The following is a 13,304-nucleotide window of genomic DNA, read 5'->3' as shown; positions in this document are numbered from 1 at the left end:
TGCAGGAGGCCACATCACCCATAGGTGTGTGCCTATCTGTGCAAATTCTCTCTGAGATCCAAATCGTTATCATTATTCACAATTATCTGCACTGCTTGATCTAGAGAAACACATGACAAAGGTGTTATTAGTAATTGAGTCACCCACTGAATATTATGTTCGAGGTATAAATCTCAACTTGTATAAGCCTTGCACCTAACAGTTATGCATCTGTAATCAATGGCAGATTTCTGAAAACTCCCCTGCCGTTCCACCCAACAAAATTGTTTCTCTGACTCTTCTCTCTTTGCCTCCATGTCAGTTAATTTTGGCCACATACACATCATCTTTTGTGGATACAATATTGCTGCTAGCAAGAATTTGTCTTGCTAGCAGCAATATTGTATCCACAATCTTTGGCTGGATAGCTTCTCTAAAACATTTGGTCTGGGCAAGATCTCTCTCAGCAAAGCTGTTCCTGCTTCTGTTTGTTTGGTCTTCTCTTTTGCTGGTCAGTATGTGACTGACTTACTGGATCTTTCTGGACTTGATACTTTTCAGTAGAGTTGGGAAAGTACAACAACAGCAGCATCACAGTTGCAGGCCTGTGTGTTTTGCAACCACAAAACCAAAATGCATCCCCTAGCAGTTCTCCTTTCTCCTCCTAGCAAGACCTGCTCCCTGACATCAGTGCAGCTCTGTGCAACTTAGATGATATCAAACAGTGAAATAAATACAAATTCCACTTCTACCCTTCTCCTCTCCTTTGTCTCAGAGTTTTCCTGCTCTTGGGTGGAGTGTTGTTCTGCATCTTGCTGTGACTTTACTGGTTCCTTGCCTAGCCCATGGGTACAATGGATGCTGTGGCACTGATGTCAGTAGAACTTGTGGTGAGATCAGCGTAGAGGTAGTTGAGGCTTGACCTGATGGGAAAACTCTGTGTAGTTTTGACTACAGTCCAGAGAAGCACAAATCATAAAGAACAAAACAGCTGGCCAATGCAGCTGATTGATTTACCATATTTTCTAGAAGTATTTCACATCTTATATTTTTAGTGTAAGTAAAATTTCTCAGAGATTATGCCAATCATTTCAGGTGTGTCTAGACTACAAGACTTAAGAAACATTTCCCAGTTGTCAGATCATGGTATGTTCAGTTTTAGGTTTAAATGGCAGTACATGAATTTTTTTAACTAGCCATGGAGTTTATTAATAATGTGTTTTAAAAAACTAGTGGCGGAATCTGATGGAGAAATATTTATGCTTCTTCAAGAATGTCTCAGTGTGGGTGCACAAGTCCAGGAAATAGAGGAATAGCAATGAAAAGGTGCTTTGACCACCTCACACCCACCAGGGTGTGAAGGCCAGGGCACCCATGATCCTCTTCCATTTCCCTCTGTCTCCTCATGGTTACAAGGAGTCCCACCATGAGTCCATATTATTAATTCTTAGCTCTTCAGTAACTTGAATAGTGCCTTGAACCTTTCATGACAAATGTCAGTGGTTAGACTTGACGTGTTTTTTACACGCTCAGCTGCTGTGTTCTGGTAGCATCCACCCTCTGACAAACTGTTTTCATTAAGAGACAGTAATGAGTATCTCATTTGACAAGGAAACTGCAGGTTCCCAACACAGGCTTGGTATCTTACTGTTTTCTGCTAAGGTGTGGCTGTCTCAAGTTGCGTACTCAGAGCTAAAGAGCAGAGGCCAGGATATGTCTGCGGTCGTGACAGTGGCAGTGCACTGAGCACAGTGAGCCTTGTGAGGCACAGGAGCTGTGCTAACTGCAGCCAAGGACTTCTTTCTCAAGGGCATGAAGCTCTTCACTGAGCACACAGGTGGTGCTCTTCAGCTGTTTAAGACTTTATTTCTGCTCTCTACTCCCTGTGGATTTATGTTCCAGAACCACATTGTGAATTGTACCTATCTTCAGCTTCAATTAAATTCACGAACACAATATAGTAAACACAGCCATCCTCTGAAGCCAAGAAAATATCAAGGTATTTTAGGGAGCATCCACCTTCCTTTGCTCTGGTACCAACCCTGCTCCTGCAGTAGTACGCTGAAGAATTTATGCTATGATATGTAGTTGTGGTACTTCAGGTTGAGGCTTCAGGAGTTGGCTACAACACAAAAGAATGTGGTTTTATGGTGGCCATGGGAAATGCAGATAGTTCCTTTTTGGAGAGCTTTCACACTGGGAGGCAGAGCCCTGGAGTTGGATCTTTATGTGCTCAAATGTGAGGCTTGTGTGTAACTGATGGCAGGAACTGGGACCTGAGGATGGAAATGTGTGAGATTAAAATTGTGTTCCTTAGCTCGCAATACCAAATAAGATCATGTTTAATGTATGGGCTAATGAAAAATTCACATTATTTCATTCTCTTGGACTGAAATCGGCTTTTTGCTTAAAGGGAAGAAGTGTATTGCTATTACATTTATAATTAAAAATAACCTAATCTTTGTACAAGCAGATTTAAACTGAGCTCTTATTTTGACACATATAAAATTTTATCATTAGCATCTTTATATTCCTGACTGACAGATGGCTAATAGCATTGTAGTAGATAAAGTTTTGAAGCAAGAGAGATGAATGTAGCTAGATGAATGTAGAATTACACAGGTGATTTTTCATATTCTGCTTTTTCATGTGTCTCCCCTTTATCAGAAACCTGCCCTTCCATTCATTTGACTTGATTATAACAAATAGATAGCAATTATCTTACTGAAAGGACTCCTGTTTATCTTTCAGCATGCCTGTCTTTCCAGGACTTTTGAATGTGTTCAAAGTGTTTTCCATGCCTTTTCACTTTGAAAGGTGGTTTTTATTAAAAATAGTATTTCATAAACACATAATTACAAAAAAGTGAGCATTAATGAGGAATAGGTCCCCAGTAATCAACTCTTAATGATTTCTTATTCATCTTAATTAATTTTAATTTATAATTTGTCTTTATTATTGAGGTCAGTGACTTTAGGAGGATGCCACCCTTAAGAGATCTTCAGCAGGTATTTTGATGTCCTAGAATGAAACCTACTGCGTAGCCTTTATAGTATTTATGGAGATATGATCTCCACAGAAGGCAGACACCTTCTCAGTACTAGGGTTTTTAATGACTTTTTTTTAATCATAAATTAGTTGATACTAATCTTATACAAATAAAACTGTTCTTCTATTTCTGGCAATTTTTTATACAGCAAGTAAATGCAATCAGTCAGAAAGATTAGTTATTCCAATTGAAATACAATGGCTGCAGTTGCATTCTTACTTTAAATAGTTATGCAAGGAAAGCCAGTATACTGCAGAATTAAAGGCTCGGACAATGTAAATGTGTATAATTCAACTGCATTAAATCTAAAATGGTTTGAAGAAAACTGGGCACCACCCTGTTTTACATGTGGAATTACTCTTAGAGCGTAGTATTTGCTTGACTTAGAGCAGGAGCTGGCTATGTCTGTCTGCTCAGACATTTCAAATTCAGTCTATGCCAAAATTTGAGCAGCATGCGAAGTTTCTGGCCCTTTTAAGTATGTGCATTTTGGCATGGATGCTCAGTCTGTAGGTTTATATAGTTTTGTCTAAGCTTTTCTCTAGAGGGGGACACTTGATCTTAGTGGAATTGATGGGAGTTTTTAATAACCTCTGCTGGGGCAGAATTTTGCCCAACGGTGTGCTGTTCATCCTTGCAGTATTCTATATGATCAGCCACTCTTGTAGAGACAGAATATCACACTCCACATGGTTATTCCTGCTGCCATAGCTCTGCAGCCTTCACTCTGATAAGTATTTTAGCTTATGCAATGGCTGTTAGACTCCATTTTATGTGAAATGCATCCTAAGTATTGATGTTAGGTATTCCAGCTGCTTGCAGAATTTTTCCATCCCTCTTTGGAAAAAGTAAAAAACCCGTGAAACTTCACTAAATGTGGTTAACAATAAATAAATATCTTTTAAAAATCCTGTGATTGCATTCAATGTTCTTTCCAGGAATGGAGAGTAAGAGAGTGAAAGATGAAATAGCATCCCAGGATTGAGTGTTGCTGGGACCAGAAAGGTGCTTGTTTGCTATGGATATGGGAAAGCATTTTTCAGATATGTTATTTTTCAGTGAGGTAAGAGGTCAAATCCAGTCCTGTTACAATCCTACTGGCAGATATTTCGGAAAGACTTTTTTGCAGAAAATGAGAACTCCAAGGATACACTGTTGAGGGTGGATTCTCAAGGACTAATGTCCCTAACCATGTCACTGGTTTAATGATCATCATAAGCCAAGTTAGGTTTGTGCTGCCTTCAGAAAGAGAAGTTTCCCTGCCACTTTGCTATTCTTCATCCCAATGAGTAGGATCAATCCATCTACCCCAACAACAATTAATCCTTCCCCTTCCCCACAAATCAATTTTCTTATCATCAGCCAGATCAGCAGGTGAATTCAGGTCACTGCTCAGCTCCCCAAGCAGGGAGAGGCCAGTGGGAGGATCCCTTAGTTCTTTGGCTGAAGACAGCTGTGAAGAACATGCTGAGAATTGATGGAGGTGCTCCTGGGATGCAGGGATGGCACAGAGCAGTGAGTGCCTGCTGTGGGAGCAGATGGGCCAAGGCACGTGACAGCCATGGCACATGAGTCCAGGTGGCTTAGTAAATGAGAGACTGAAGTGCAGGGACTCACAAACCATCCAAGTAAGTTTTCACATTAAGGCATAAGATGCAGGGAGTATATTGGATTTAGAAGGCTGGGTAAGGTAATAGCAGAAAAACAGAAAGCATTTATAGACAGAATGAAAGACATGGAGAATTTTCTTACCAAGATTATTTCATGTGTCAAACATCTGGTCTTCAGAAACACCAAAACTCCAAGCTAACTAAAGGTAATATGAGGAAGCACTTTGGTTTTGACCTTCTGCATTAATTCCTGACCCAAACCCATCTATTCCAATACAATGCCACTAAACTATCTGGTGAGCTCTCAGACTATAAATGAATCAAAATGAATCTGAGACCCTATTATGTGGAAATGTCATTTCTGATAGGATATCCAATTTTTCTTTTGAAATTGGCCCCTACTGCTTTAACATTACAAAGGCAGCTTATTAAGTGGGAGCTATGGGAAAATCCTTCCTGGTAGGATTACTAATTATCCGAACTTAAAATGTAACCCTGTTCGAACTGTATTGCTTCTGTACGCTTTGGGCTTCTTTTGAAGGTGTCTGTCTTATGAAGGAATATATTAAGTATTCTGCACTGGCAATTGCCATTTCTTTAAAAAGGAGATGTTAGTAAAGATTTTCCTATACAGTCATTTTTTTAAACAAACATGATTTTCTTCTTGGTATTGTCTCTTTGTGGCAGGAAATGAGCTTCCTTGTGCTTCCCTTTGGGTTTATTTGATACTCCTCTCCGGTGCTTGGCTTGGGCCAGCAAGTCAAGATGGGAACTCCACCAATATATGTTAAATATTTAGCACAGAAATTAAACATAATGCCCCACGTGTCAGCTTCAGTACTATCTGATTATAAAAAATATTACTAAAATATTGTCCATCTGAGTATACTTCTTTCTCTGTGTAACACAAAGAGTTGGTACATTATTATGGTGCCAGATTCAGCTCATATTTCATAGTGAAGTAAATCCAGAATCACTTTATTGACACTGATAAAACAGATGGCTAAACCCAAACTAGACAGAAATGTAATTACATCCGCAGTGTTAGAGGTGAAGGTATGTTATTAAAACATTTCCCTCTTCTCTTTGAATAATGTGTAGGTCTTGCAAAATGTGAGGATCACACTGACAGTATCAAATGTCACTCCAGCTTCTTGATTGGTGCAAAAGCGAATATGGACAGAACGATGGAGAGCTGCTAATTAGCCATTATAGGATTCTATTAATCTCTTCAATCGACCAAATGAATTACAGTCATTGAAGTCTATTTGCTTTAAGATGGAAAAAAGGCCTAGTCAGCCTTTGGGCTGATGATAGCTAAAGGAAAAGCAGATTCTGTGCATCTAGCTACATCTGTTGGTTTTCCTGGAGAAGGTCACAGCCATCTCCAGATAATGTCAGCTCAGACCATTCCCAAGTGCTGAGACCATTCTACCAGAGGCCTGGCAAGCTGCCCATGGCTAAGCATGCCTGTATCCAGCTAAAGTGATTTGTGTTCCTGAGCAGGAGTTTGGAATTGGAGGTCATGAATAGAAGAATACCAGCCCAGATTACTTCAGCATTCTCCCGTTTCACTGGTTACTGTGATAGGCTCTATCTCCTGTCCTGCTGCTTTCCTGTGGCCATCAGCTGGGGCAAGGTGGGTGTGCAGGGAGGACGAGCCACGTCCTATCACACTGTTGGTTGCCCATCTCCTCAGGGCTGTGCCTGTACCATCACAGGCCATGTTGGACCATGTTATCCCACCAGTTTGAAAGCTGGAAACCTTAAACTGTTTTTGAGTTTCTAATGTTCATGGTTCTGATTTTAATCTTTCTAATGTGTAACAATTATAGCTGCTCCAATGCAGTTTTCCTGAGTTGATGGGCAACTTCATTTCCCTCTCACCCAGTGAGCTCATATGTCAAAAATACTTCCTATTTAATTATTTAATGTGTAATTGTTACCCATGTTATCAAATAGAGTAAGAAACTGCACTGGGTTAAGGCTTCTGGAGGGAGTTAGAATGAAAATGCAGAAGAGGAAAAAGGGAGGAGAAACACTAAAGGACAGTTAACAAGAGAGAAGTGAAGTAGCAGTGGCTATAAAGGTGGAGACTTACTGCCACCATGCAGTGATGATGATAAAAAGAAAACTAACCCTGCTTTGGCATGGATTTCTGGTGCAGACCCTTCCTTGAAGTTGGTGGGAATTCAATGGACTGGAGAGCAGATTATCTCTAATGTATTTTTTGCTTCAGATCGCAATTAAAGTTAAATTCTGCCTTCTACAAAATTAGCTTGGACACACTGGTCTGCTGCAGCCAATCTTGGTTGGTCTCAGTTGAGCTAAAACTATGCAAGGAAAAAACCCAAATGATAACTATGGAACTTTTCTTGTGAGATTATATGCTATTGCTATCATAGCACAAGCTATTTTCAAGGAAATCTAGGATGTGTGGGTTATTTTTCAGAAGAGGAAATACTGTTTTACAGATTCTTGCTGTTCCTATATATCATTCCATTTAAATGTCTTGGTTGTGAAAATATTGATACAAATGTTGTTACGAAATGATGATATTCCCAATACTATATAGAATAAATGTTATCACTTAAATATTTTTAAATGCCAGCATTTCTGCAGGCTGCAACTTTTTGCTAAGAAGAGCATTCAGAAGTTAAATGTTTTAAATTCTGTATTATTCAGTAAATGAGCATGTGGTTAATTAAAGTAGCATTACTACACTGTGAGGTGACCAGATTGCAAACATATCTTTAATAATTGGCCCTTGTAAATAAAATAGAAGAGAGCTGACTGAGATCTGAAAATGTCAATAGATGCAAAAAGCCACCTTAGAGCGATCCATTATAAAATAAAAGGAGAGAAGTAATGACATGGTCAATATTAACTGCCATCAGCTGGAAAGAAATCAGATTGTCAGGGATCTATAAAATTCTTGCCAAAGTAGAACCTCATTTACACATACAGATCTTCATACCCTTTGCTAAGAAAAGCATATGTGACAGCTTAGAGGTTTTAGCTGCCAAAGATCTTTCACTCTGAATACAGTAAATGTCACATCTATTTATTTATCGTTAAATTTTGCTAAGTATCTGTAGAAATATTTGGATTTTTTCTATCATAATGTAGATGTTTAAAAGGAAAAGAATCTAGATCATAATGCAGCTGTAGCACCAAACCATATGGCTGCTAAATGGGAGCAAAAATACACCACTGAATTACTAGGAGTAAACATAACCTAGATACTATCTTTAGAAGAATATTAAATGGATTATATAAATACAGGGTATTGCCATAAAATCATGCAATCAGACAATAGTAGCCATCAGGCAATCGATTATTTCACATGCTGTAAGTAATCACAGTTGTACAGCAATTTGCATTTTCTAAATGCCAGACTGAAAATATTAACCAGTGAATCTTGGCAAGCGCAGTTTTTCTACCAACTGCAGTGGTGGTTATAACAATATCCAGGCCATTTTCAAGAGCCAAAGAGAGGAATAAGGCAGCCATCCTACACCCCAGCTTTATAAGAATCTGCCTGGAGTCCCAAGTGCTCAAAACAGTCTTGTTTGTCTTCAGTTAGAGTCTTCAACTTCTTTCTTGTGAGAAGACATCTAAGGGTGATTTACTGGTATATTGGGCAGCGTTTGCACTGTGATGTGCAAGAGCAAATGGTCCAGTGGAATATAAAGTCAATGTTATGAATAATGTCTGGTATGAGGGAGAACTCAAATTAGTGTGGCTGTTGTGTTTGCCTGCTCTTTTGCTCAGAAGCAGTTTCATAAGTCCATTTGGATTCTACATCATTGTGTGAAAGGGAAAAAGTTAATAACATTAATAAGAAAGGCCTGTGTGTCTGCTCAGTCTGGTAAAACTTACTGGGAGTAATTCGCAACTGTATTTTCACATTTGGGGTCTCTTCTGTTCTTTTTATACAATGTGGAAGGAGAGGAGGTTTCTTCATCCCATCCACAGCCATCTTCAAACTGAGCAAGAGCTAATGATCCTTGAGCTTAAGTTGGACTTTGTAAATCAGCATCCCAGGGAACAGGCTCTCAGTATTTATAACTGTAGTGCTTAGAATTGGAAATACAATTAAATGTTTACCTCAAAACTGGCCTCAAAAAGATTTCTTCTTACTGCATATTGAACTAGTTCTGCCCCTGGGAACTCAGATCTAAATGATATCGAGTGAAGACTTCCTCTCCTGAAGTTTTATGTATGAAACAAAGAGCAACTCTGAATATCTTTTTTCTTTTTTTCCCTACAGATGATATGGAAGCAATTCCAGTCAAGCAGTTTGTTAAACACATCAGTGAGCTGTATTCTAATAACCAGCATGGGTTCTCGGAAGACTTTGAGGTACAATTTAATGACCCACCAATAAAATGTTGCTTTCCTAAAGCGAATTGTGTATTAATAATTGGGGACTGTGTGACATCTGTGTGATGTCATGTCAGGTAAATGCAGTGCTCAAATATATCAGAAGAAACAGGATGATACCAATTTGCTACCAGCTGTGAGCAATGTGGGACTGGACACATACAGGTGCCTTTTAACCACCACAGATTTGGTGTCTTTAAGGAGGAGCCCTCCTAGGTTTTTATTAAATAGGAAAAGCTGCCTGCAAGCCCCCGGGAACAACATGAAGATACAAACAGTCATTTTTAACTCCAGGGTTTTCTTACAATTATTTTGCTCTTCTTGGTCCAGAGTTTGCTCCTCTTAGTCATCAGAAAAGCCACATACACCCTGAGTAGTCCAAAAGTAGCAAAATAGTGCTTGCAGTGAGTAAAAGTAGTAGAATTTGATCTTTGATGAAAACCCAAACTGTGGGTCAGTTCCTTGAGTCCTTGTTCATGCTCTGTTCAGACAGGAGAGATTGCTATTGAAGTCATTGATTTTTTTGTTCCAGTAAAACCAAGGAGAAGGGATTTGGGATTTAGTTGGTGGTATTTACCTAATGTGACTATTTTTAAATTTGCATCCTGTTAGCTGTGTAGAACAGATTCTGACCTATAAATGTGCTGTCATTTGGAGATAATTCCAATGGAGTGAAAGCAGTTTTCTACCTCTGGGTTACCAAACTCCTATTATGCAAGGATGGTAAACATCATGCAGCATAAGACAGCAGAGACAGGCTTTTCCTTCACTCAGTCTAATCACACTCACTGCTGATCTTTGGAAGTACTGAGAAACAGGAGAAGCCCCAGGAAATCACATGGAGTTGCACTACTGGCTTCCCTGTGAGCAAAAGGAAGTGTGTTTGCCTGCTGCCTGTGAATCAGAGCAGCAGCTCTGCTTATAAACAAGGCACTGAACCAGAATAGGTGGCCTTATATCTACAGCTTCTTTGCTTACTGCACTGTAAAGACAAGATTGTATGCAGGAATTGTTTTTAATGGGATCATTTAAAACATTTATTGTTGCTGTTTGGTTACTGTCTATAAAGAGTGTCTGCTATGTCTGATGCCCAAAAAGCATTGTGTAAGTTAGAAGCATTTTGTATTCATGAGGAAGGCAAATGTATAAGGTGTTAGAGTGATTTAGTTCAATTGACTGCTGGCTGGATGGCTGAGCAGGAATATTGAGGCATTTAACAATGTTGATGGTATTCAGGACAAACATTTATTCTCCAGAGAGTAGAATTTGATCAGGATGATCAAACGCGACTTGCTCATCTCAATTATTTATGGATTGCGACCCCAGTGCTATTCATCACAGCTGGGTTTTACACTACTTAATTATTCAAAATAATCAACAACACATCTGTAAACTTGGTCTGGCTTTGAGCAGGCTTTGCTTCAGCTGCCACAAAATCACTGCTATTAACAAATATTGGATACCTTCCGTCTGTGTTTTAGCAAAGAAAAACACTTATTTTTTCCCTTCCTCCTGGAGTTCCCTGCTGTGAGTGCTGTGCTGTGGCAGCCCGTTGGAGAGAGCTTTGGCCAATTAGTCCCTTTCTGGGGAGTGCAGGGTCCCCTCCAAAGAGACATTAAACTCCTCCAATTGCACTGTGTGCACCAAATTCTATTCCCTGCTGGCTTAAAACTCGGCGTGTCTGCTTTGAAGTTGGGATAGGTACTCCAGATGTGTTTCTCCATAGGTGAGGTCTCAGCTTCCTAACTGTAAATGAAATCTCCTGCTGGAGTAAGGAGTAGGAATAGGGAAAAGGCGATCTCTGTCTGGGATAAACCACCTGGCTCCCCTTCATTGCTGGTGTTCTGCCCTGCTGAGGCCTCGTGGTCCTGATTTGAAACCCAGGATTTTTCATAGAGCCTGTAGGTAAAATGTTTCTCAAGTGCTCAAACTGACTCAGAGGTCAGAAGCCCAGTTTGGAGAATGGCTGAGGGATAGTGGAACCTGAGGTTACATTTATAGGGTAGCTCTTGGAGTGGCTGCAGTGCAACTTCTCACATCCAGTCAGATCCAGCCATGATCCATGTGCTGGAGTTGCATCTGCCAGCTATGGGGAAGACTTAACTGATATTTTATGGAGAAACAATAAGATTCCAGCTAAAACAGAAAATCCACTGTTACAGGGCTACTAGCCTGTGGGTGAAAAGTACCCCAGCCATATAGTGCCTTCATGCCTGTGGAACTTCTGAAAAGAGGTAATAGATTCTGCAGTCATACAAAACAATATGGCTTTTTACATCTATCTAAAAGGGGAAGAAAAGAGGATGGCAAGGAGATACTGAAATAATGTGATCAATACTGCAGAATAAATAAATCTTCCCAAAGGTAGCGAGTGCATGAGATTTTGTTAAAAGAAAAAAGGATCAAAAATCTCTTCAGAAATTTCTGTGGCAGGACGTTTAAGGTGGAAGCTGCAAAAGGAAAGACTAAGCTAGGCACACACATACATTGCCCGATGTGGAACGTGAGCATCCTCCATTTGTTTGTTGCTAGATTTTGATGTCTCTTCCTCTGTTTTTGGCAGCATGTTTAGGGCTGTGTTGAGTTGGTTTTTACAGATAGTAAATTGTGTGAATACTCCCTCCTCTTAAATTGAGCTGTAATTACAGCTAAATAGTTTGTGAATGTTCTTAGGAAGCATTTTGTGTGCAGAGGAAAGAAGGACTTTGAACTCACAAGTCTTCCCTTGGAAAGTACATCTAAAATGAATCCTTATTCCCTTTGGGTAATCATAGTGCAAGTAGCCAGCTTTATTGTCTGATGATAGCTGGGCTTTCTTGTATATACAGAATTTTAAAGATTTCCCTTGAGTCCCGTGAATTTTCAATTTTTGATATAAATCAGAAATACAGGACCCAATGAAATACTGAACAACAAACAGCTTTTTAAAATAAAGATCCTCACTAGTGCTGGTCTCTGATATAACTCTTTGTATTCAACCTTGGAGTTTGTTCAGTACTAGATTAAAAAAAGTTCAGGGAAGGTTTTTGGCTTGCTCTCAGGTAGCTCCAGCACTGTTTTGCTATGGTGTACAGGATGAGGTACCACACTTTTACAGGGGTACTGGGGCAGGGTTTGAGGGCAGGACTGAACAGAGATTGAAAGGCTTCCTGAGCCAGAGATTGTATCTATTCCTTGTCTACCCAGAGATTTTCTTGGCATCATTACGTTTAACAGTCTTTGACAGACCTTTCTTCCATAAATTTCTAATTGTTTCTTGAACCCTCTTAGGCTTCTGGTGTCCAAAGCATCCCATGGCAATGAATTCTACAATTTGTTCCACAAGAACAGACTTCCTTTTGCTTTTAATTCATGTTGAATAACTTCTCTTCGTGCCTCCTAGTTTTTGCATTACAAAGTGCATCCCTGTTTACTTAAAATGCCTCATATGATTCTGTCTGCAATTATATTCCCCCTTAATAATCCACTTTAAAATCTGAAGAAGTCTAAATTATTTACTTTGATTTTTTGGAGGAAGCCACTCCAGATTTACATTGATTTGTTCCCTCTGTACCTTTTTTCTTCCTTTACCATAACTTTGTCAAGATGGGAAGGCCACAGCTGTGCACAGTATATGACAGGTGGTTTTACTGCAGAGTTCAGTGACGTTTTCAGTTTTCTATTACTTTCCTCCCTCCTAACATAGTAGTTGGTTTTTAACAACTACTGGGCACTCAGCTGACACCTCCAGAAAATGATTGGTTGTGACCCCAAGGTCTCATCACTGAATGGCAATAGCAAATTGGGAACCTGTCACTTGTTTTTCCCCAAGTACATCACTTTGTATTTATCAACATTGAATTTAATTTGCCATTTTGTCACTCGGCCACTCAGTGCTGCAAGATTGTTCAGCTTCCCTTCACAAATAGCTTTTGTTCTAATTATCCTGAATAACTTCGTATTGTAAACACATTTTGTCTCCTCTGCAGTCCATTTATGAATAGGTTAGGTCCCTGTAAGGTCCCACCAGTGAAAGCTGAACACTGGCAATTCCTGGGCAGGTGAGTCCCACCTCTAACCTGGTAGTGCACAAGGTGAGTTTTCCTTATGCTCCAAAACCAGAACAGGTTTTTTAGTAGTATTTTCTGAGAGGCCTGGTCACACATTCTGGAAATTGATATGCTGCTCTCTTCTAGGCAGCCTGCAGACTTCTTCAGGGACCTCTCCCCAGTGTGTTCAAGGCATTCACTAGCTCTGCTCTATTGCAGAGTCTCGCAGTTTGCCCCACAGAGAAGTCAGAT

At 39.7% G+C, this 13,304-nt stretch overlaps 1 protein-coding gene across 1 annotated transcript in view; it reads left to right on the top strand.

Moving 5' to 3' along the window:
- PTPRG (protein tyrosine phosphatase receptor type G) overlaps nt 1-13,304 on the top strand; it is a 311,473-nt gene that overhangs the window by 271,740 nt on the left and 26,429 nt on the right. Inside the window, exon 15 of the mRNA XM_042015311.1 lies at nt 8,912-9,003. Coding sequence (XP_041871245.1) covers nt 8,912-9,003 — 92 coding nt within the window. The remainder of the gene's footprint in view (nt 1-8,911; nt 9,004-13,304) is intronic.

The sequence above is a fragment of the Corvus kubaryi genome, unplaced genomic scaffold (genome assembly GCF_017639235.1).
Source record: "Corvus kubaryi isolate FWS band 111438036 unplaced genomic scaffold, C.kubaryi_AGA036_p1.0 136, whole genome shotgun sequence".
Classification (NCBI taxonomy): Eukaryota; Metazoa; Chordata; class Aves; order Passeriformes; family Corvidae; genus Corvus; species Corvus kubaryi.
Note: the sequence above shows the minus strand (reverse complement) of the source record. Positions and strands in the feature narration are given on the sequence as shown.